Source organism: Equus asinus, chromosome 4 (genome assembly GCF_041296235.1).
Source record: "Equus asinus isolate D_3611 breed Donkey chromosome 4, EquAss-T2T_v2, whole genome shotgun sequence".
NCBI classification, from domain to species: Eukaryota; Metazoa; Chordata; class Mammalia; order Perissodactyla; family Equidae; genus Equus; species Equus asinus.
In genome coordinates, this window is record NC_091793.1 from 36,503,566 (window position 1) to 36,526,146 (window position 22,581).

Here is a 22,581-nt window from a genome sequence, read left to right on the forward strand (position 1 = left end):
CAGAAAGCTTTCTTCACCATTCCTCTCCACTGCAAGACTAGATGAGATGTTCTTCTTATGTGGCACTTCAACACTTCTTATTTCTTCCAGACTTAGAACTTACCATGTCTATTTTCATTGCTTTTATTCCTCTCTAGACTATGGGCTCCATCAGTGCTGAGGGCCTTGTCTGCTTGCCCACTGGTGTATAGCCAATGTTGGCACATGTAAGAGTTAACACATATTTGTTGAAAGATCATACTCATGATTAATAATGATTTATTTTACAAACTGCCTTCATTTTTATTCATCTAGTTTCATCCTTACAGTAAAACTATGGTGTAGTATTATTCATTCCTATTTTTCAGATCAGAAACTCTGAGAAGATGTTAATTGTCTTGTCCAAGGTTACCTACCTAGTAAGTGGCAGAGCTAGTATCTGAACCCAGGTTGTTGGAGTCCAGTTTCAGTGCTATTGCCATTATATCACAGCTAACTTTCTTTGGTCATAGAATGACTGAAGGTCTTACACAGGTGATCAAGCGAGTGAAATGATCAGAGTTTCCCTTTAGGAGAATAATCTGGCAAAGAGAAGAGCCTGAACCATAGTGGAGGCAGCAGGGGCAGAACAACCAATGGATATCAGAACAAAAACTAAGAACTAAAGGCTAAGCTTTAGGGGCCACCCATGGTTAGAGGTCAGAAGAAGGAAACGAGCTAGAAATAATACAAAAAAAGGACCAGTGAGCAATGTGGGAAAATAATGCAAATTCATTATCATAGAAGCCAAAGAAAACAAGAATGCAAAGAAAGAAAATGTAATTAATAAGGGCAAATGCAATTTGGGAGACAAGAAAGAAGACTGAGAAAAAATCTGGGGGTTTGGCTGGCTCACAGAAGACTTTTGAGAGCCTAGATGGAATAAGGGACAGTTTGTAAAGTTTTCAGGAAAGAATAGGGAACAAGGAAATGGAAACAAGAAAGAAATGATTGAAGAATTTTGGCAGTTTGTTTACTCATTCATCAATTAGACTTTTGGGTTGTTTACAGATTTTGGGTGTTATAAATAAAAGTGCTATGGACATTCACAGAGAAGTCACTGTGAGAACATGTGACTTTTCATGGGTACTTAGGAGAGGAATTGCTGGGTAGTAGAAAAAGAGCATGTTTAACTTTATGAGGAACTGCAAATCTGTTTTCTAAAGTGGTTGTACAATTTTGCATTTCTACTAGCAATGTATGATGAAAGTTTTAGTTGTTATACATCCTTACCAACACTTGGTATTGTCAATCTTCTTAATTTTAGCCTTGATAGTGAATGCGAGCAGTATCTCATTGTGGTTTTAATGTGAACTTCCCTGTTGACTAATGGTGTTGAGCATCTTTTCATGTGTTTATTTGATGACTCTTCTTTGGTTAAGTGTCTGTTCCAACATTTTGCCTGTTTTTTGTTCATGTTTTTCTTCTTGTTGAGTTATGAGTTCTTTATAAATTCTGACATATAAACATATATTCAGATATATGATTTGCAAATATTTTCTCCCCATCTGTGGCTTGTCTGTTCATTTTCTTAACAGTGTCTTAAAAGAAAAAGTTTTTAATTTCTTTGAAATTCAATGTATCAATATTTTCCTTTTATGATTTATGCTTTCTGTGTCCCACGTAATAAAGGTTTGCCTAACTCAAGGTCATAAATATTTTCTCCTAAAAGTTTTATAGTTTTAGCTCTTACATTTGGGTCCATAGCTCATTTCAACTTAATTTTTCTATATGGCATAAACTGAGTGTTGATGTTGCTGAGGTTTTTTTCCTTTTGTTTTGTTTTGTTTGCATACGGATGTCCAATTATTCCAGCACCATTTGTTAAAAAGACTATCCTTTCTTCACTGAGTTACCTTGGCAACTGTGTTCAGTATGCTTTTCTTTACGCTTTTTTTTGCTAGAGGTTTATTGAGCTTCTTAGTTCTGTGGATGTATAGTTTCCACCAAGTTTGGAAAAATTTTGCCTATTATTCTTCCAAATATATATGTATTTTTTGGTTCTCTGATTCTTCTTTTAGACTCCAATTACACGAATGTTAGACAACTTAATATTGTCCCACAGTTCACTGATGCTCTTTTTATTCAAGTCTCTTTTCTCTGTGTGCTTCATTCATTTGTAGTTTCTATTGTTATGCTCTCAAGTTCACCAATCTTTTCTTCTGCACTATCTAATTTGCTGTTAATCCCTTGCAGTATAGTTTCATTTCAGATATTGCATTTTCAATCTTTAGAAATTCTATTTGGATCTTTTTTATACCTTCCATTTTTTTCTTCAATATGTTTGCATTTTCTTGAACATATGGAGTATATTTATGATAGCTGCTTTAATGCCCTTGTTTTCTAATTCTACCAGCTGTGTCATTTCTGGGTGTGTTTCTATTAGTTGACTTTTTTTCTGGTCAGGAATCATATTTTCGTGCCTGTTAATTTTTGAATGAACATTCGACTGTGAATTTTACACTGTTAGTTGCTGGATTTTGATACATTTCTCTAAGAAGGGTTAAACCCAGTTCTGACATGAAGTTAATTTACTTGGTGTCAGTTTACACTTTTTGAGGGTCTTTTTGATTTTTATTAGGGTGAATCCAGTCTAGCCTTTATTCTAGGGCTAATTTAACCCCATTCTCAAGGCCATCTGAGGACCCTTCTGAGGACCCTGCCCAATGCTTGTAAATTATGAGGGCTTTCCACTTTGGATGGTAGGAACATGAAGTATTCCCACCCTTGTGGGAATACTAGGAATTGTTCAGCTAGCTACTACTTTCTGAGGGTTCTTTCTCCACTCTTGTAGAGCTTTAACTCATAAATGCAGCTCAGTATTCACCCAAAGACAGGAGGAGAACTTTGTGCAGATCTCTGGCCTTCTCTCTTTATACAGCTCCCTCATCTCCAGTATTCTGTCCCACAAATTCTAGCTGCCTTGGCCTCCTTGAGCACTAATCCTTGTTTCCTGGGCTCAGTGAAACCGCTGGACTCTGGGTTCCCCTTCCTGTGCCGTAGCTTAGAAATGTGCCCTCAGTAAGCTGGGGCAGTCACAGGGCTCACCATGTTTGTTTCTTCTCTCTTGGAGATCAGTCTTGTGCTGCCTCTTGTTCAATGTCTGAAAACAAGTGTATCACTTTTTTTTTTCTGATTTTTTAGTTTTTTAATGTAGAAGGGTAATTCTTTTCTTTTCTTTTTTTCCTTTGAGGAAGATTAGCCCTGATCTAACATCTGTGCCCATCTTCCTCTACTTTATATGTGGGACGCCTGCCACAGCATGGCTTGACAAGCAATACACATGTCTGCATCTGGGATCCGAACCAGCAAACCGCAGGCCGCCAAAGCAGAACGTGCGAACTTAACCGCTGTGCCACCGGTCTGGCCCCAGAAGGGTAATTCTTATAGCACTTAATCCTTCACAAGCAGAAGCAGAAATCCCATTTCAAATTGATAACTTGCAATGTTGCAACTTTTGGAGTGTCAGAAGTGAGACAAAAGGAAAAACCTATCTGATTTTAAGGAAATCAGTTTGAATACTTAAATGTAATTATTCTTGCTTTCTTATTTCTTCCCTACCTCAGCTCCCATTCCTCTCTAAAGGGTAGAGGATTCTATCTGAGATTTTCCCCTTGAGCAAATGAAACTTGGAAATGAAATTGCTTTCTATATAATTTGTTGTATTTGGAGGCAAACTCAGTATTTAACAGCAGAAATTATAATGTTGCAGGTGTTCTTTTTTTTGTTTTCTTCAAAGTGGATGAAATTACAACATATCCATTGGGTGGATATTTCACTTATTGAATGGAAGGTTCCCAGGATTTCACTATCACTGCATGTGATCAGAACAGAGCTATGGACTTCTATGCCTCAGTCACTTAATTGTAATCAAGGTACTTTAATACAGAATGTAAAATTATGCATATAGTAAAAGTGAATTTTCGTGCCACAAGACAATTAAGATATTCCTTTAAATGAAGTGCACTAAAAGAGTCATCCAATTTACTTACAAAACCTAGTCACTTTAGAAAAAAGATAAACCATGAACACTCATTTGTTAACATCCAGGAGAATCCTATGTCTACCCAGCTATATATACATTTCTACAAACACACAGTTTTTTGTTTTATCCCTCTCTTTAAGAGTAATACAACTCTTAAACCCTGACAAGACCAAGTGCCAGGAAAATCATCCACTGTGGCAAAAGGCTTTAGCCATTTTTTCACATTAAAGGCTTTAAAATGGTTTTATTCCCCTCTGTTTATCCCCTCAATTAATCTTCCACATAAAAATGCATGTATGTATATATAAATATATATATGTTAAAAATAAACACTTTCCCTGACTGTGTGCCACAGAAAACCACAGTTGGCAATTAGTTTGACTTTAAAACTAGCTTCCCATTGAAGCTGTGTGTGCGCACCGGGGGATTTCCATAATGCAAACTTACCCCAGCGTGTGCTTTCAACTTTTCGTTTGGGAGACTTAATCAGGAGCAACCAAAACGTTCTGATTAAGGTTTAAAAAAAATATCTAACTTTAAACACTGTTACGCTGGTGGGGAGATCCTGGCTACCAAACAAAAAGACTTCAAAAGAACCTCCCAGCCTTCCCTAAACCACAGACAAATATTTGCTATTACAGTTGTATTAGGCAGCACAGGGCCACTTCGCCCTTCACTCGTAGGAGACCTTGAAGATAGGTATTAATCGACACCATGGAAAGTTTCCCCAGTAGAGATGAATCCCATACACCTTCTCCCATTAAGTTCCGGTCTGATATATAAGGATTAGTTGCAAGAGATGAATTAAGGAAGAGAACTGAAAGCTGAATTAAAGGAGAGACTTACGAAATAAAAGCTGGTAATCAGCTTAAAAATAAAAAGTGGACATTATTTTCTCTACTTTGACCTACATGTAGTGAAGTACAACCAGTTCAACTGAAAGACTGGTGGCCTAATTTATATGATTCATAAAGACAGAAAACAGTAAATACTATAAAATTACTTTGTGTTTCCTTCTACTCCAGAGTAGAGGTCATATAGAGAAGAGCTGGAATTACAGAATTTTTCAGGATGTTTAAGCCAATGGGCTTACAGAGCAAGAAAGCCTACAATAGAAATTCTGATCTCCAAGGAGAAATAAATTAAATCTCATTTCATTCTAAAAATGTTTCCTGGGGCCGGCCTGGTGGCGCAGCAGTTAAGTGCACAGGTTCGCTTCGGCAGCGCTGGGTTCGCTGGCTTGCATCCTGGGTGCAGACAAGGCGTTGCTTGGCAAGCCACACTGTGGTAGGCGTCCCACATATAAAGCAGAGGAAGACGGGCACGGATGTTAGCTCAGGGCCAGTCTTCCTCAGCAAAAAGGATGATTGGCAGCAGACATTAGCTCAGGACTAATATTCCTCAAAAAAATAAAAAAATAAAATAAAATAAAATAAAAACGTTTCTTTCTTATATTTTAGATAAGAAAAAGATGTGTCCAACCTGGATGGATTGCAAGCCTGGCTAATATAAATTCTAACTGTGTCTCTTATATCAGTGTCATTTTTGTTTCTAAGTGATGACAACGCCATGATTATATAGGCTAAAATCCCAGGTCTATGTAACATTAAGCTTTTTAATGAAAATCATTTATTTATTAATTCCACCATTACTTATTGAGGAGGTACTTTGCATCAGGCATTGTGCTAGGTACTCTGGATACAAAACTGAATAAGAAAATTAATAACGCATAGGATTTCAGTGGTCCCTTAATTCTTGAAAATTGAGATCTGTCAAAGTGGTGTTAGAAAACAACTCAAAATATTTTTAGAAATCAGAAGAGAACATAAAGCCATTTAACCAAAATTCCTCAATGCAGGAAGTTCCTCTGGAATAGCTATAACCATCCAACCTCTACTGGATCTCATACCCTCATTGGGCAGCATGTTTCATTTTCTGATGATTCTAATTATCAAAAAGTTCTTCTGTGTTAAGCTAGGATCTGTCTTCTGGTCTTGGAATTATACCCCCAAAAAGCCTATTTTATCTCCAATAAGGAGGTCCTTCAAATATTTAAGGGCAGCCACCAACTTAACTTTCATCCTCCAGGTAAAATATCTACAGTGTCTCATTTCACAGAGTTCCTAGACCATTTACCACTCTAGATGAGTAGCAAATGACCTCCATCTTATTTATATGCATAAGCCACTGATGAAAATATTTTCTAGACATTCTCCCCTCTAAGATGTCAAACAAACTCTAACCTCTATTTCTGAACATTCCTTTTCCCCATTTTATTTTTTTAATCCAAATGCATTTCAAGATTTGTCTGAAAACTAAGAAATATTCGGATTTTAAAAGACTTACAGTACTTTCAAATAGCTATTTAGGAAAAAAATGGATTTGATGGGTGGAGATAGTGGTATGAAAGGAAAACAATGCATTCACTATGAGAGCATTATTTATGTAGCCTCCTGAGCACTCATCTCCATCATGGTAAAACAGGGAGGCAAGATTGCAGCTCCATAGTCATTATTTGGGGAGGTGGGGAAGGGGAAGAAAGAGTCACTTCTACATCTGAATAGAATGCCGTGATGTATCTGCATATTTCCATAGAATCTGTCATTGTATTATTTAGTTCATGAAAAAATAGTATTTCCGATTACATGCCAACTAAATTGACAGGCAAACCGGCAGGTAAGGCTAAGGTAACAAAGGGGTGGGGTGTGGGGGAGGCCACAGCAGTCTAAATATTCAGTAGCTACATGTGAAACAGAATCATCCCCCCACCACCCCAGCCTTCCTAAGCAATTGAAGTGATCAAAGTGACTGGCTGGAAACTGACCAGAAGATTAAAATGGCCTTAGAGGACAACAGTACCAGGGACCAGCTCCACAGGTAACATCCTCCTGGTTACACTCATAGCGCCTGCTAGACCATCCAGAAGGAGCTAAATGCTTTATCAAGTGGGCCTTTAAAGAAGGAGAGCTAAAAAGGAGCAGAAATAACACATGCATGAACTCCTGGCCGTGACCTTCCATGTGTTCCTGGTGCATGTTTTATAAAGTTCTTGGAAAACGGGTGTGTGCGAGTTCTGGTTACAGTATGTCAAACTGATAATCTTTTAAATATGTTATAACTCCTCAACTAACTTGAGTACGACTTCAAGAGAGACTTTTCCAAGCATATTATTTTTAAAAAACCATTAATCTTAACAACAAAACTGCCATACAAAATCATGAAGAGTTTCTATTCTTATCAAAAGAATAAAGGCGAGTCCAAATACAGAATCCAGATGAGGGCCAGGAACCTAACTCTGCTCACTGACTTCCCTACAGAGCAACCTCTTACTAGGATCACTTGGAAATTCCTCCTTGATTCTCAAATACCAGCAAGGTGTAGGTGGATACATTTTTTTCAGTTTTGATAAGAACACTGCCATCTAAAAATATCTTTTAAAACTTAGTTCCTTATCTTGTACTTGACATTCATAATATTGTTTAAAAAGAATTTGTAGAGGCACAAGAGATACGTAGAACTAAATATGGAATAAGAGACATGAATTGTCCTTTGTACACATCTGATTTGTTCATTTTTCTCTAAATGTAATTCCTTCCAGTCTATTTTGCCTGTCTATGAATACGAGGGGGCTACTGCTTTAATAGAAATTATATACTTCTTAATATTCACTTTATCTACTATAAGTGACCAAGACTAATGTTGTTCTCTAACTAAATGTCCAAAGGCACTAAGCAAATACGTAGACCTTCGACGCTCTTGGAAACGCTGACAGTTAACCAATGCTAGTACAGGAAGTCCCTAACTTACAAACGGTTTGTGTCCTAAAAATTTATTTGTAAGTTAGTTGCCTGGGCTTTAGAATGCATTTTATGTCTATGTTTGTTTACTACTCTATTGCTGGAGCCTGGGATAGTGCTAGACACATAGTGAGCACCCCAATATTTGCTGGTTGAATGACTGGATGAACTGGCCCAAAAGTCCACTTCACTAATAATGTAACCGAATTACATTAATAATAATTAACATGTATGTAGTACTTAACCATTTATAAAACACTTATATATGCCTTATATTACTCTTTTTCACATTGGTTCAATTTACAAATGAAGAATTTAAGACCCCTAACTTAAAGAGAGAGCTGTTTAGGCTACTTGAGAGGTTTGAGTGTGAGGTGAGGAAATTTGAACTAAAGTGGTGACAGTGGAGGTGAGAACCAACTTAGAGGTGGAACCACGAGAACCTGGTGACAGACTAGACATGGGACTCCTACACTTTTACTACCACGTTGCATCTACTACTATTATAAACTATAGATAAAATGTCATCTATTAATACAAAATAAAGACTCAGAGAGTAGGGACTCATTTCTTTCTCCCCTGCCTGCCCTTTCTTTGACAGTTAAGTAACTTCCTTATGTTCAATGAATAAGAAGAAGGACCACCCACCTTGCAAGAAGTGAGATCTCCCTAAAAAGATTACACCAAAATCGAGGGCTCCTCTTAGCTAGCAGGAAGACTGGCATGACTAGCTAAGCAGTGCCAAACCCAAGGCCTCTGCTATTGGAGGAGTTTGGATGTAAAGGAAGTTCTTAAGGCATTTACTCACTCTATGGCATAATCTGTGTGTATTCAGAGATGGATGAGATGTTAAAGGGTCTTGAGACAAACTTCTAAACCTGTGCATGAATCCTCTCTGTAACATCTCTCACTGGGGATCATTCAGCCTTTGCTGAAACATCTCATGGGATGAGAAGCTCAAGGGAGCTCACTTTGTCTTTTGGATACATCCAGCTTTTAAGAAAGTCTTTCTTTGGTCATAATCTTGCCTTCTGAAAGCATCAGAGTCCATTTAATCCCTCTTCAAACATCTGAAGAATGCTAGCAATTCCTGAACATCCATAAATCCTCTCTCATAGGCGAAATATCCAAGTTAATTGTTCATTATGTAATGAGGTTTCTAACTGATCTCACCAGTTCTGCTCAGCTTTGTCTAAATAGGAATATCTTGACTTGAACATAATATTCCAGCTATGCTTTGAGTAGAGAACACAACAGAAGGACCATTCTCTTCTTTGTTTGGAACATTGTTCTTCTGTTAACGTAGCCGAAGATTGCGTTAGCTTTTTTGGCAGTCATGATATATTGTTGACTCACATTGAGATTATAGTCAACTGAAACCCTCAGGTCTTTTTCACATGAATAGCTGATAAGTCACACCTCTCTGGTGCTAGTACAGCTGATTTTTGAAAAGAAGAATTCATATTTATCACTATTAAGTTTACTCTCATAAATTTTCCTCAAGAATCTTTCACACTGCTCCCTGAGTTGCCTTTCTTAAACGGTTCTGATTATGTTATCCCTACCCAGAGGAACTGTTGATTGATTTCCCCTACCCACAGGATCAAGTCCAAAATACTCAGCACAGTAGACCCTGTAAAACCTGAACTGAGCCTCCAGGACCAGCCTTACCTTCTGCCATCCCTCTCTCTTCCCCACTCCCCACCATACCATCTCTCCCACCATTCCAAGAGTTGATTTTCCTTACACATGTGCACTTTGCCATGAAATTCTCTTCTCCACTTTTCAATTATTATTCATCCTTTAAAAGACACCAATTTAAAAGTCCCACTCAGACTGGGAACTCCTCCAAGGCAGGAACGTCCTACAGTGAAGTTCAGGTAACAGGAAAGAGACATAGCTTACAAGTTTTATTTTGTTTGTTTGTTTGGTCGAAGAAAATAACACTTAAAACTCTTTCTTCAAAACGAGTTTCTCCTCCCAACTCTAAAAATGCATGTGAGTTGGATTTGACCTACTTGAAATAGCAGTTCTTAGGTAGAGGGAGTAACAAGCTTGGCAGTTTCCCCGGGTGAACCTAATAGCGGAGCAAGTATATCCAGAGGCAGTGTCACGAGGCGATTGCTTTCCAGAATCACAAAACAAACACCCTTGTACCCAACACAGCATTGTGAAAAGAAGCCCAACTGGAAACACTGCAGAAGCAGAAGCCTGAGGCCCCCTATCCAATCACTTCCAACGACACTGATGAAAAACTAAACAAGTTAACCTTTACATGCACCTTCCACTGTTTTCCAAGAAGTGGTGAGAGATTTATATCTTTCCATCTAAACTGGAACCCTTTGTGCCAGGCCTTCACAGATGAGGAACAGAGCCTGTGGTTTGGGTTTGCCAAGGGGTAGAACCTATGACATTGTCCTGGTTTAGAAATTGTACAGATCAACTGTCTGCCTTAGGATCTGTCATCCTAAATGGCTAACTTATGAAACACTTAGCAAGTATTCTCTGAAACAGACTGTTTAGTGTCTGTGTACCAGATACTCTACCATAAAAATGCTTTAAACCACAAAAAGCAATAAAGAGTTATTGATAATATTAATCGATAATACCTCAGAGTTCATTTATTTGATAAATATCTATTTAATATGTCACGCAGCATGTTAGGTGCTAGACTAGTACAAAGTATGGTCTGGACTACCTTCAGGCGCTCATGAAACAATGTGATAAATGTGATGACAGAGGTGAACACGTGCTATGGATGCACATGTGTGATGCACATGAATAGTGCGGAATTTGGGGAAGAGGTGAAGTTTAAGCAAACTCCTTAAGGATAAGTAGGCATTATTTATTCTTCCATCCATTCATCCTTCCATCCAAAAAATATCTGAGTGACAACTTAGCTAAGGAAATGAGAGGTAGGACTGGGGGAGGGGAGTAGAAGAGAGGAGCATCTCAGGAAAATGAAGCATGTGTGCAAGGGTCAGAGGATGATAAAGATCATGGCACCTTGGAGTAATCCAAGTGGCTCAACATACACAGCTGGAGGCTAGGACGCAAGAGGCAGTGATGAGAGATGAGGCCAGCAGCCTTTCAGAAAGGCCCTAGCCTGCCACATTAAAGAATGTGGACTATGTTATGAGGGAACTGGGGAGTCACTGAAGAGTTTTAAGCAGGGAAGTGACATTTGGATTTTATAAAGATCCTTCAGAGGTGGTATAGTGAATAGTTCGGGGAGCAAGCAAGACAGAATAGAGCGAACACTCAGAAGAATATTGCAATAATGCATACGGAGGAAAAATGATGGTAGATTGCCTCACCGTTGGTAGCTATAGGGATGGAGAGAAGCACAAGTACTCAAGAGAGACTCTAGGACCTGGTGAATGACTGAGGCTGAAGAGAAAGGAACTGAGAATGGACCTCAGCTTTTCGCCTTGATAGGCCTTTCTAGGTTAGGCAGGGGTGTCATTCATGTAGGTTTTCCTTTTCTCAGTGAGGTACGAGGCAAGCTCTTTGGCTAAGAGTGATCAACGGGTATGAGGAGGGGTCTGGGAGAGGAGAGACACTTTGAAAGAGTCATTGCAGGAATGAAAGAAGAAAAAAGGATTTCCAGGGAAGTTTGAGGGCCAGATTGAGACTGGAAAACATAAGTTTGTAGAAGCATCTCTCAGTACAATTGTGTTTTTATTTCCCATTTGAGTTCAGCTGTTTAGCTGATGGAGCAAGAAGGTGAACAGTAGGATTGATCGAGAACTGGGATGTGATGGGAAGACAAGAGGGCAATGGAGTTGAGAGAACTGATAGAAGATTCCAGAGAGAAAATTATGGGGGCAGGCTACTACCATGTCCAGTTTTGCAGACAAATAGGTATTTTGGGGGCAAGAGAAGAAATAAAAGAAGTGGTCTAACATGACATGACTAGATGCTTGGAGAAAACAAATGACAATTTGAAAGAAAAAATGGCCAGAAATAACAAGTAGGAATCAATAGAGCACACGGGAAGAAAAGGAGCTAGAGTGTTTGGGAGCAAGAGTTGACCATCACCTTGTTTTTGTTTTTCGTTTTTGCAAACTATACCTCCTCACTATTCCCCCTCCCCGAGAAAGGATCCCCTAGTTGGCCTACATTCTTCTGAACTTTTAGTGTCATTAGAGAGGGAGCTATTGTTACAAAAGGATGAGTGTTGCACCCCTTTGGATGTGTTGGGATGGGAAACAACAAGGATGAGGGTTCCTGGAGAATGAGGTGCCTGGCTCTTCCAATAGATGGTTGGTTTGACATGTCCTCCATTGACCTTGCTTTTTATTTGGAAGTGAGGGTGGGGTCAGGAGTTATTTATTGGGACATAGGATATGAGAGAATTGTAGGCATCGATTACAAGAGGAATTGATGGAAAACCTCATAGATCTCAGAAGGGTCAGATTGGCTGAAATGAAAAGAAACAATAACTCAATGAAGATAAAACAGAATACGAGAGTGATTACATTTTCTCTCTTCAATTTGATTTTAAATGTAGAAGTCTTTTTCAGTAGCAGCCAAAAGATACAGTCTTAGCACAAATGAACATGATGTCATGTAGAAAGCATTTGAATATTCTTTTTGTGTGTTAGGAACTGTAATTATGAAGTGTAGAGTAACATCAGCAAACACAGCTGATGCCTGGAATGACTTCTGCTCCCCTATCAGGTGCAGGAAGGCTAGGAAGAGAAGAGAAATATGACAAAGAAAGAGGATTTATGGGGGTTTTTTGAGAGGTTTTTTTTTGGTGAGGAAGATTGGCCCTGAACTAACATCTGTGCCCATCTTCCTCTATTTTATATGTGGGATGCCACCACACCATGGCTTGATGAGCAGTGTGTAGGTCTGCGCCCAGGATCTGAACCCACAAACCCTGGGCTGCCGAAGCAGAGTGTGTAAACCTAACCACTATGCCACTGGGCTGGCCCCAGGATTGATGTTTTGTTTTTGTTTGTATGTTAACAAGACAAACTATCCAGGAAAAGAGTTTCTTTCTTAGAGATAAAGTGAGATGTATGCAAAATGCCCAGCACAGAAACTGGCACATTCCACTGTTATCTCTAAATGTTAGTTTTCTCTTCTCTTCCTTAACAGAACAATTAAACATTAATGCAGTAAACATTACTCAAAACATTAATAACACGTTTTTTGAAATTGTGAAAATGTAAACTCCTTTACTTAAACGGGATTAACTGTACAGCTCCCATGCCTTAGGTAGCTGCTCTCCATCGCATTCTGCAAATCAAATTTCACAGCATATTAAGCAGAAAAAATGTGTACAATGCTATAGTTTTATTTCATTTCCAATGCTGTGATGGCCTAGGGGCATTCAAAAAACGATTTTTTTTTGCAAAATTCCAAAAAATTGCTCCCATAGCTGGAATTTCGAGTCAAAAAAGGAGGAAAAGTTGGATAAGTCAAGATGAAATGGAATATGAGGCCTTTAAAATCCGAAGACCCCTAAAATCAACATTTCTCTTTCAGCATGGTATTTTCAAAGGTATCTTTCTCCTTCAACACTGTTCCCTCTCCCTTTTCCGTTATCATTTGTGATTCAATCGGTGCTTTCCCTTTTCCCTTTGTTTTGGTTCATCTTTTGAAAACCTGAAGTTGCAGCTCTCATGCCTTCCCTCTCAGCTGTCATTTTAGAATTTGTACCTGCTGTTCTGACCACGGTAAGTCAATGTTATCCAATTCATGTTGTTGCTTAAACAACCACTGGCCCCAGAGACTGGTGAGACTGATTTTCATATAAGCCTTGGCAGTTGCAAAAGTGTTTTTGGTAATGGCAGCATCAATGGACTAAGTTTGATCCTCCCTTTGGTTCAGTTCTTACACCTTCTTCTTTTCTATCCACACCCACTCCCTTGATGATCTCATCCAGTTTCATGGCTTTAAATATCATCTCTACACTGATGACTCTCAAATTATATATTTAGTCCAGACCTCTCCTCTGAACTCTAGATTCACAGATCCAGCTGCCTACTCAGTATCTTTGCGTGGATGTCTCATAGGCAATTAATGTGTTCAGAAATGAGCTCCTGGCATTCCTCTCCAAATCTGCTCCCCCTAGAGCCTTTCCACGTCAATAAATGGCTCCTCCATCCTTCCAGGTGCTCAGGCTAAAAACATCCTTACTTTTGTCTCTCATTCAACCCGTCAGCAAATGCTGTTGGTTCTATCCATAAAATAGATCCAGAACTCAACCACTTTTTCTCATTTCCACAGTTACCCTCTGTCCATGCACCAGCAGATCTAGCCTGAATTATTGCAATAGCATTCTAGCTGGCCTCCCTCCTTCCTGCTTTGGTCTTTTCTTAACACACAAGCCACAGTGATCCTGTTAAAAATAAATTGATCATATCGCCGCCTCTGCTTAAAACCTCCAACGACTTCCAATATCATTCAGAGTAAAAACCAATGACCTTATAATAATAACTTACAGTCCAAATTGGGACCCTCTCTTTGAAAGTGAAAGGGGATACTAAAAACAATTAACAGGGTTTACGTGATCTAGATGTAAATTTGGGCTATCCTGGGCACCTACTTACGAGGCCTCTCATAATCTCCCGCACCTCCCATTATCTTTCAGACCTCTGACCTCACCTCGACCCCTCCACTTCAGCACCAGCCTCCTCCCTGTCCTCAGAGCACCAGGCAGACTTCCTCAGGGCCTTTGCTCTTTCCCTAGATAAGCCCACCACTCACTTCTTTCCTTCAGGTCCTTATTCAAAAGTCTCAGTGAGGCTTTCCCTGGGAGCTCTGTTGAAACATTTAAAACCCCCTCCCCACTTCCCAGCCCCCTTTCTGATTGATTTTTTTCTTTACACTCATCACTAGCTACCATTCTATAAATTTTATTTATTTATCTTGTTTAGCACCTTACATTTAGAACATAAGCTCAAGGGCAGGAATTTCTGACTTTTTGCTCTGTACCCCTACTGCTAAAACAGTGGCTGGCACATTGGAGACATTTTATAAATATTTGTAGAAAGAATGAATGAATCATGACTACCTTGAAAGGATCAGTACTTAGTAGATGTGTAACATCCAAGACAGTTAATAGACAGTATTATTATTTCATAGTTATTTTCATATAATTCAATTCAACAACTATATGTTGGACATTTATGCCTTGTATGGATCTGTGCTGGGTGCAGAGGTTGTGGGGGCGGGGGGTGGGCTGGGAGCCACAGAGCATATACAATGATAGAAGGGACAAAGTTCCTCAAGAAGCAAACACTATAGGAGTAGAAGAGATAGGGGATGTGATATTAATAGTTACATGTAAGTGACATAGAGTGCATGGGAGTGCAAAAGATGGAGAGATTATATTCACCGAGTTTTCAGACACTTCTGATTAGCGATGAGAAGCAGTAACTTTCACATTCTCTGGCATGATTCATTTTCCTCATCTTCCAGAGCCCCCAAACCCCTAATTCCCCCCTTCTGGCTTATAGGGTTCTCCATGCCTTGGTAGGAAGCTGCCTTGTATCCCCAGATGCACCTGCCCTCCAAGCGCCTGCTCCTCATCGGCTCTTCATTGTCCAGCCTTAATTTTTCAGTGTGAATCATTCATTACTAACTCAGCATTGTACAATCTGATTTCTCAAAGTTTCCAGAATATTTTAGCCAAATATTGGCAAAGTTAAACCGTCCAGTTGAGCAAATGAAGAGCAAACAGATGCTAAACAGATTTTTTTTTAATAGCTAGAAAGGAAGTATTTTGGGAGGAAAAATACACCCCTTGAAATCAATAAATTGAAGTTTATTGATTTCATCTCTGGCTTTGTTCTAATTCTTATGTAGCGTCTTGAAATAATTTTATTTGATAACCACCCAGCGGGTTTTCTTTAAACTAAAGGTTTTTTTTGAAACATGCTGTTATAACTCTCTGGCTCCACCCTCCAGGAAGGGAGTAGCCCTAGGGTGTGTATAATCGAAGCACTCTAAACAAATATATACAACATTTTATTTTCAAGGAAGTTCAACAAAATTATAGCTAGATTATGTTACAAAGCAAAACTTAATACACTGGATAACTAACTTAGTTGGAAAAGTTACTTAAAATAGTTACTAAATAGATGAAAATTACATCCCTTCCCCCAAAAACCAAACCAATCAAATAAAAAGTATGCTAAATGGTACTGAAGAATTGTGATACTCAGTCCTGTATAGCTTAAATGATCTTGGGTACCATTAAGGGCAAATAGTTTTTCCTTCTTATAGATAATTTTTCTATCTAACGTAAAAAAAATATTAAGTTATTATGCAAAGTTCATGCAACCATATTACAAATTATCAAACTGTAAGTTGTATACAATATCTAATAATTACCAGAGCAATTTAGTTTTAGTTTAGCATTTTTTTAAATTTTGAAGTTATAATGAAACCCAATCATATAATTTTAAGGCAAGCTAATAATCCCAGCTCTGGCACAGGTTAGCTCATTACTTATTTGACTAAGTTACTTTGACTCACTAAGTCTCAGTTTCTTTGTCTGTAAAATGGGGTTAATACTGGTACCGAACTAACAGGGTTCTTGTGAGAGTAAGGGAGGCGGTACACTCTACAAAATGCCTGGCACATGAGAAGGCTCCAATAGATACTAGATGCCACCATGACTCGTGACTATCACTTCTGCAAAAATAGGTATGAGTAGATTTCAATGATTGAAGAAAACAGGTACCTAACCAAAGAGTAGTGTTTAGAAAGCATTCGTACTCGTGGATGACTTCATTTTAACTTCTCAGTTTAAAAGTCCTAAATATTGCTTAGCACATTATAAATGTAAATACCCATAAAACCTTGATTAAGTAATGTATCATTTTCTGTACACTTGCGGCATACAGACTTTATCACAAGGTATTGAAAGAGAATCCTTTCAATGGCCTAAAGAGACAAATACTTGGGTCCTGAAAGGCATATTATCTGCACAACATATTTGGGGAATTAATCAGGCACTCTCTCATATTATTTAATAAATCAGTCCATAAATTATCATGTTTAATCTTTTACTCAGTAGTCTGTAAGGACTGCAAAGGAGAGGAATGTATATAGTTTTGTTTATCTTCCACACTACCTGGCTTGGCACAAAGGAATTGCAACCTAGTATAGTGGAAATAGCACTGGGCTAGAAGTCAGGAAATACGGATTTCAGCTGAGTAATTGTAGACAAGTCACTTAACTCTCTTTAGGCTTCAGATTACTCATCAGTCATGTGTTTTTCCATTTAGGTTCCTTTTCAAATGCCCTCAGTCTAAGAAACGCTGGCAAGAGGGATTTTTACCAATGTTTGTCATCTTAATACAGAACTTCATTTTCCCACATCCACAGATGGAAAGAAATGAGATCCTTAATTACAGATTTTGTTCACTTAATTGGAAACTTGCCAGAAACAGAATTTTTGTTATTGTCTATTCCATCAAACACAAATCGTTCAATCTGTTTTAAAAACAGCGAGCCCTTTCCCACCAGCATTTCCCATCCCCTACCCTGGTTTATTTTCTCCTTAATGCTTACCACACTCCGACATACTGTATATTTTACTCAATTATTTGTTCTATCTCCTCCCCTCTACCCTTCAGCCAGTATCTAAGCTTCATGGGGACAGGGATTTTTATCTCTTGGGTTCACTGCTATATCCCCAGCATCTGGAACGGGATCAGACACATAATAGGTCAAAAATTATTTGACGAATAAATGGACAAATGAACATCATTGAGGATCATTCATTACTGGCCTTTTCCCAACCACAACTTATCTCATGTTATTACCAATTCAGCTTCTCCAGGTTAACCAAGGTTTCTAAACTTTATCCTCGACTCAAGGCTTATATTCATTCCTCCTTCTGTGTCATTTAAGGATATTCTTCTACCCTACTCCTGCTTGTCACATCATTCATTCATTCAGTACAGATTTATTGATTGCTTACTGTGATCCAAGCGATGTGGTAAATGCTGGGATACAGAGGCATATAAGACACATGCAATCCTTACTTTTTTTAACAATCCTTGCCTAGTGCTTCATTTGAGACCCCGCTACTCCCTCTGTTCTTGGCTTCCCTGTAGTGCTGCCTCCCTTCGAATGTTTATATATTCATAATGCCTTGGAGGTTTGGTTGGTTGCTGCCTAATTTTGAATAGAGTTCTTTTAATAATGAATTAATAGAGCAGGGAGCAAGTGATGCTCACTTCCAAGGAGGTGATAACTACATCACTCTAGAGCTGCTTTGGGATCACTGGAACGATGCTGTTTCCTAAACAGCGATCATTGGAATTCCAGTTCCATGAGGCCTGACTGTGTGGGACTTGAAATGGCATGCTACATCTCCCCATGTCTCTATGTTTTCTGTGCCTAGAGGTGATCTGAGGATGCTTCTTTGCATCCTGAAAAAGTCTAATTAACCTATCACCTTTAGCTTCAAGGCTATTATTATCTACTGCTCCAACTAAATAGGAGACTAAGCCCCCAAATGACAGAGAGCCTTGATGTCAAACCATGCCAAGTACCAGGCCTGTCTGTACCTTTTTTTAAATTGAGGTATATTCGAAAATTAAGAATTGTATATATTTAAGGTATACAATTTGATGATTTGATGTACATATGCACTGTGAAATAATCACTACATTCAAACTAATTAACACATCCATCCCATCAGATGGACGGGATGTGCGTGGTAAGAACACTTAGGATCTACCCTCTTAGTAAATTTTAAGAATACAACACAGTATTGTTAACTATAGTTATATTGCTGTATGTTAGATCTTCAGAACTCATGCATATTGTATCACTGAAACTTTGTACCCCTTGAACAACATCTCCCTCTGTCTGTGCCTTATAACAGGATTTTGGGAGCACTTAACACCTCTACCCCAGCATTTCCCAAGTTGTGCTCAGTGGATCTCTAGACTTCTGAAGGATAGTAAATGGAGTTCTGCAAAAAGAGGGTTCCATGGACAAATAAGTTTAGGAATGTCACATCCTATATTTCCCACTTGGGGATACAGGACTCATAATGAGAATATTTATGTAATTATAAATGTTTAATTCTTTTAAACCCAGTCAGTGTTTCCCAACCTACTTTGGCCATTGAACCTTTTACACCCAGAACATCATGGACACCTCAGAGGATGTTCCTGCTCTGGAGAAAGCTGTTTGGCAAATTCTTCTTTACCTTCATGCCATATCCACAGGAATAGCAAACAGTTACGAAAGAGTGGGCCGGGACATGCATGTATCTCTCTGCTAGCAGTTCCTGGGGGTCGTTAATGCAGAGAGACTAGTTTTATGGAACAAATACTAGACTTAGAGTCAGAAGAGTTGTAATTTCATCCTGGCTCGGTCACATAACTAACCATAAGCTGCTGGGCAAGTCGCTTTACCTCTGAGCTTCAATCTCTTTTTGTAAAAGAGACAAATTTTAGGATAACCATATGCCATTCGTTGAAACTGCTGACCAGTTTAGGAAGTTTCTGTGTAGCAGATTTAACTTTGATTTAAAAAGTATTCTTCTGGGTAATTTTCGGGCCTATCTGTTGAAAGTCCTCTTTTAGATGACTGGTGCCTTCACCTCTGAAGACGGAGGTCTCTAATTTCTTAGACATGAAGCCACAGGGCTCTCCAAGCCCAAAGAAGTATTTCAGAATGAATAATGGAAACCAATTAAGTCTGGGATCTATCTATGTTAGCTTGAGTAGTAGGGTAATACCTAGAGAAGTCCTAAGAAGTCTTATACAGAACAGAGGAAGCTACAGGTTTATAATATAAATAAGCAATAAATGAAATTTGAGACTATTGATTTGACACTAGATTAATTGGCTTGTTTTTCTGATCAATTTCCAAACTTGGAGATTGATGACATAGAGTTGTACTGCAAAATTAACTCGTAGCTCAGCACAAATTTATATTCCAAAACAATGTAGGAGAGGTAGGTGATAATTATTTCCAGGGAGGCTTCCTCTGGTCTTGATCTTTGAGGAAGACTCTCTTCTACTCTCTAACTCAGGAGTGAAAAATCTGTTCCCAAATCTGTCCTCTGAAGGGAAGAAATTCTATGATGGTTTAATGTACACTTGCAAATAAGGCTCTAGAAGGAACTAGGTGGCACTTGGTGTTTTTCTTGCCATTGAAATATCTCCGTTGAAATAATAACTATCATAAAAAATGTTTAAAAACTGGATATAAAAGGTGACTGTACATTGAAATAACACTGTGACATAAATTTTAGTCTCTATTTGCTTGAAATTTGATGTAAGCATTGACGACAATAAGTAGTTTGGCGTTAAAGAAAACAAGATTTTGCTTCCACTATAGGTTAAATAAATGTTGCTTTAGTCATCTCTAAGTAATTGCTGGGCCATTGTAATACATTCAATGTGATGTTTGCTAAGCAAGCATGCCTGCCATCTGGTTACCGAAACTGTGTTTTTGCTACTTCAGAGATACACATGGCCCAGTAGCACTGAGATGTAGGGAGCTGATAGGAGCCTGTGGATCAATTCCAAAGCAATTTGAGAGTTCAAGCCATTCATTTGTTTGCAACACAAAGTGTTCTCCACATAGGAAAACAATGAGTCTAACTTATCTGTCTCTTTCCTGTCCTGGTATCTTTAAAACTGTCCATCATGACAGGGTGCACACGGGTTTATAATATTAAGCCAACTTTAGGGACTGTGAAGAAGAATGGAAAACAGTCTCGTGTGCTGCTGTGCCACATCCTACTCGGTTCCGATGCCAGCAGCACTGTTCCTGGTCTGCAGAGTGCACACCGAAGAAGTAGTCGGATGATATGGCAAATGTCCAAATGCGTCTGTGGCCCCGGGGGAAGACGTTCCCAAACCAGCCTTTTCATCGGCACTCCTCCCTCCAAACCAAAGGCAGAATTGGCAGCACTGAGTACAGTGCCTGACACATGGTAGAGGCTCAGCAGATGTTTACTAAATGCAACCATCTAGGAAGTCTGTGAATAGTAATCTAAATGGCTGCTAGAAAAGTGCTTACCTTAGTCTCTGCGGCCATTAGCCTACATGCATTGGACGCATGCCTAACACGTAGTGCAGGCTTTTCTCAGCCTTGGTACTGTTGACATTTGGGGCTAATAATTCTTTGTTGGGAATGGGAGGGGTGCTGTCTTGTGTACTGTAGGAGGTTTGGCAGCATCCCTGGCCTCCACCCAGGAAAAATGTCTTCAGACATTGCCACATGTTTCCTAGGGCGGGGGGTGGGGGGGGGGTGGTGTTGGTGGGGGGGGCAGGAATAGGCAAAATCACCCCTAGCTGAGAAACACTTATCTAGTCTGTGTGTTCGTGACATGTACCAGAATTAGAAAGATTATACTCTCTCCTCTCTTTTTTTTTTAAATCTATATTTCTTGATCTACATGTTGAAGGTATTTTATTCTCTTAATCTGCTCTCACCCAGTTTTCTCTGAATGTTTTCATATATCTGGGGGCAAGACAACTTTCTAGGTATGTCTGTATAAGTTAAAAAGACCTTTTCTTCCTTAGGGGAGGGGAAATATGAAACAAAGTGAAAACACGCCACACAGAAATTGGCCTAGCAGCTAAGGAGGTTGTTTTGCAGAATGAAATTGAGATGGTCTTGGGCCCAGGTAGGACCAAAATCCCTAAGCTGGAACCGATGTATCTGTGGGTCCAAAAACAACTCTTGTATCTTAAAAGAAACTACCTTCACTTGTTTGTTACGCACTCTCATAATCCTAACAATAAAACCCCACCGTTATATAAAAGTACTCTTCTGACAAACAGGTTTTTTTCTCCCTTGGCTTTATTTTTATTTACTTCCTATTTATGTTAACAGTTTCAGGAAGATATCAACATGGGCTCCAGGAACAGGCTGTCTCAGTAACTCTCGCCTCTTCAGAAGCACAGTAAGTAGTCCCTTTTAAATCTCTAAGGTGAAGTGATGATGCTGTGTGTCTACTCTTTCTTACAATGAAAACAAAATTAAAATCTAAGAATTCTGAGTTAAACCTAGCCAGTGGGCAACTGGCTTGAAAATGACTACACATCCATGTCTAAGGGTGAGAAATAATTTATGACAAATAAAGCTCATGAAAAATTCTAATTTCATTCATGTTGCTACAAGTATACTTTCATGCTTTAAAAAAAATGTGGGCTGGTAGCATTTTTCTACCTTACTTACAGTGTAGAGTTAAGCGTGTGCCCTTACCTCTCCTCCAGTGCACGGAAAAGGACTGGAGTATCTAGAAGTGCAAATAGCTCCCTTCTTGACAACATCATCTTCCAGGCCAAATGTAGCAGAGCAGTTAGTTGCAAAGTACTTGTAAGGCTTCCATGTCTTCCCAAAGTCCTGGGACCGGTCCAGGACCATGGCTGCCGGCCTGGGGGACTTGAACACCATAATTAGATGAGTGAAGTAGAATTCAGCTTCCAGGTCTAATTGGATCTTTTCTCTGTGCACATCCTCAGCAGACTGCCACCATGTGCGAGGAAACCTGAAGGACGAGTCTGCCATGGCAGCTGGCAGGTGAGCCAGGTGAGGCTGGGCAGCATTGCATTTGTCACATTTGGGCTGCCGACAAGTCAGATCAGTGTTCTCACTAAAGAAGCAGTACAGTTCAGTGGCGTTCTGACCACAGGTGGTGTCTGCCCAGAGTTTTCTCCCTAAAGCCAAATTTCCCATCCGAGGGTTGCAGGCTTTTTCACAGCGGGAACTCACTCCAGCTACTCCACTCAGTCCTAGAGAAGGGGAAGCATATGTTATTCAAGACAAACCCATCTG

At 39.2% G+C, this 22,581-nt stretch overlaps 1 protein-coding gene across 4 annotated transcripts in view; it reads right to left on the minus strand.

The window, feature by feature from the left end:
• NTN4 (netrin 4) overlaps positions 1-22,581 on the minus strand; it is a 111,392-nt gene that overhangs the window by 84,908 nt on the left and 3,903 nt on the right. For all 4 annotated transcript variants that reach the window (XM_070507095.1, XM_070507094.1, XM_070507092.1 and 1 more), the window contains exon 2: positions 22,009-22,538. In XM_070507095.1, coding sequence (XP_070363196.1) covers positions 22,009-22,482 — 474 coding nt within the window. In that variant the 5' untranslated portion in view covers positions 22,483-22,538. The remainder of the gene's footprint in view (positions 1-22,008; positions 22,539-22,581) is intronic.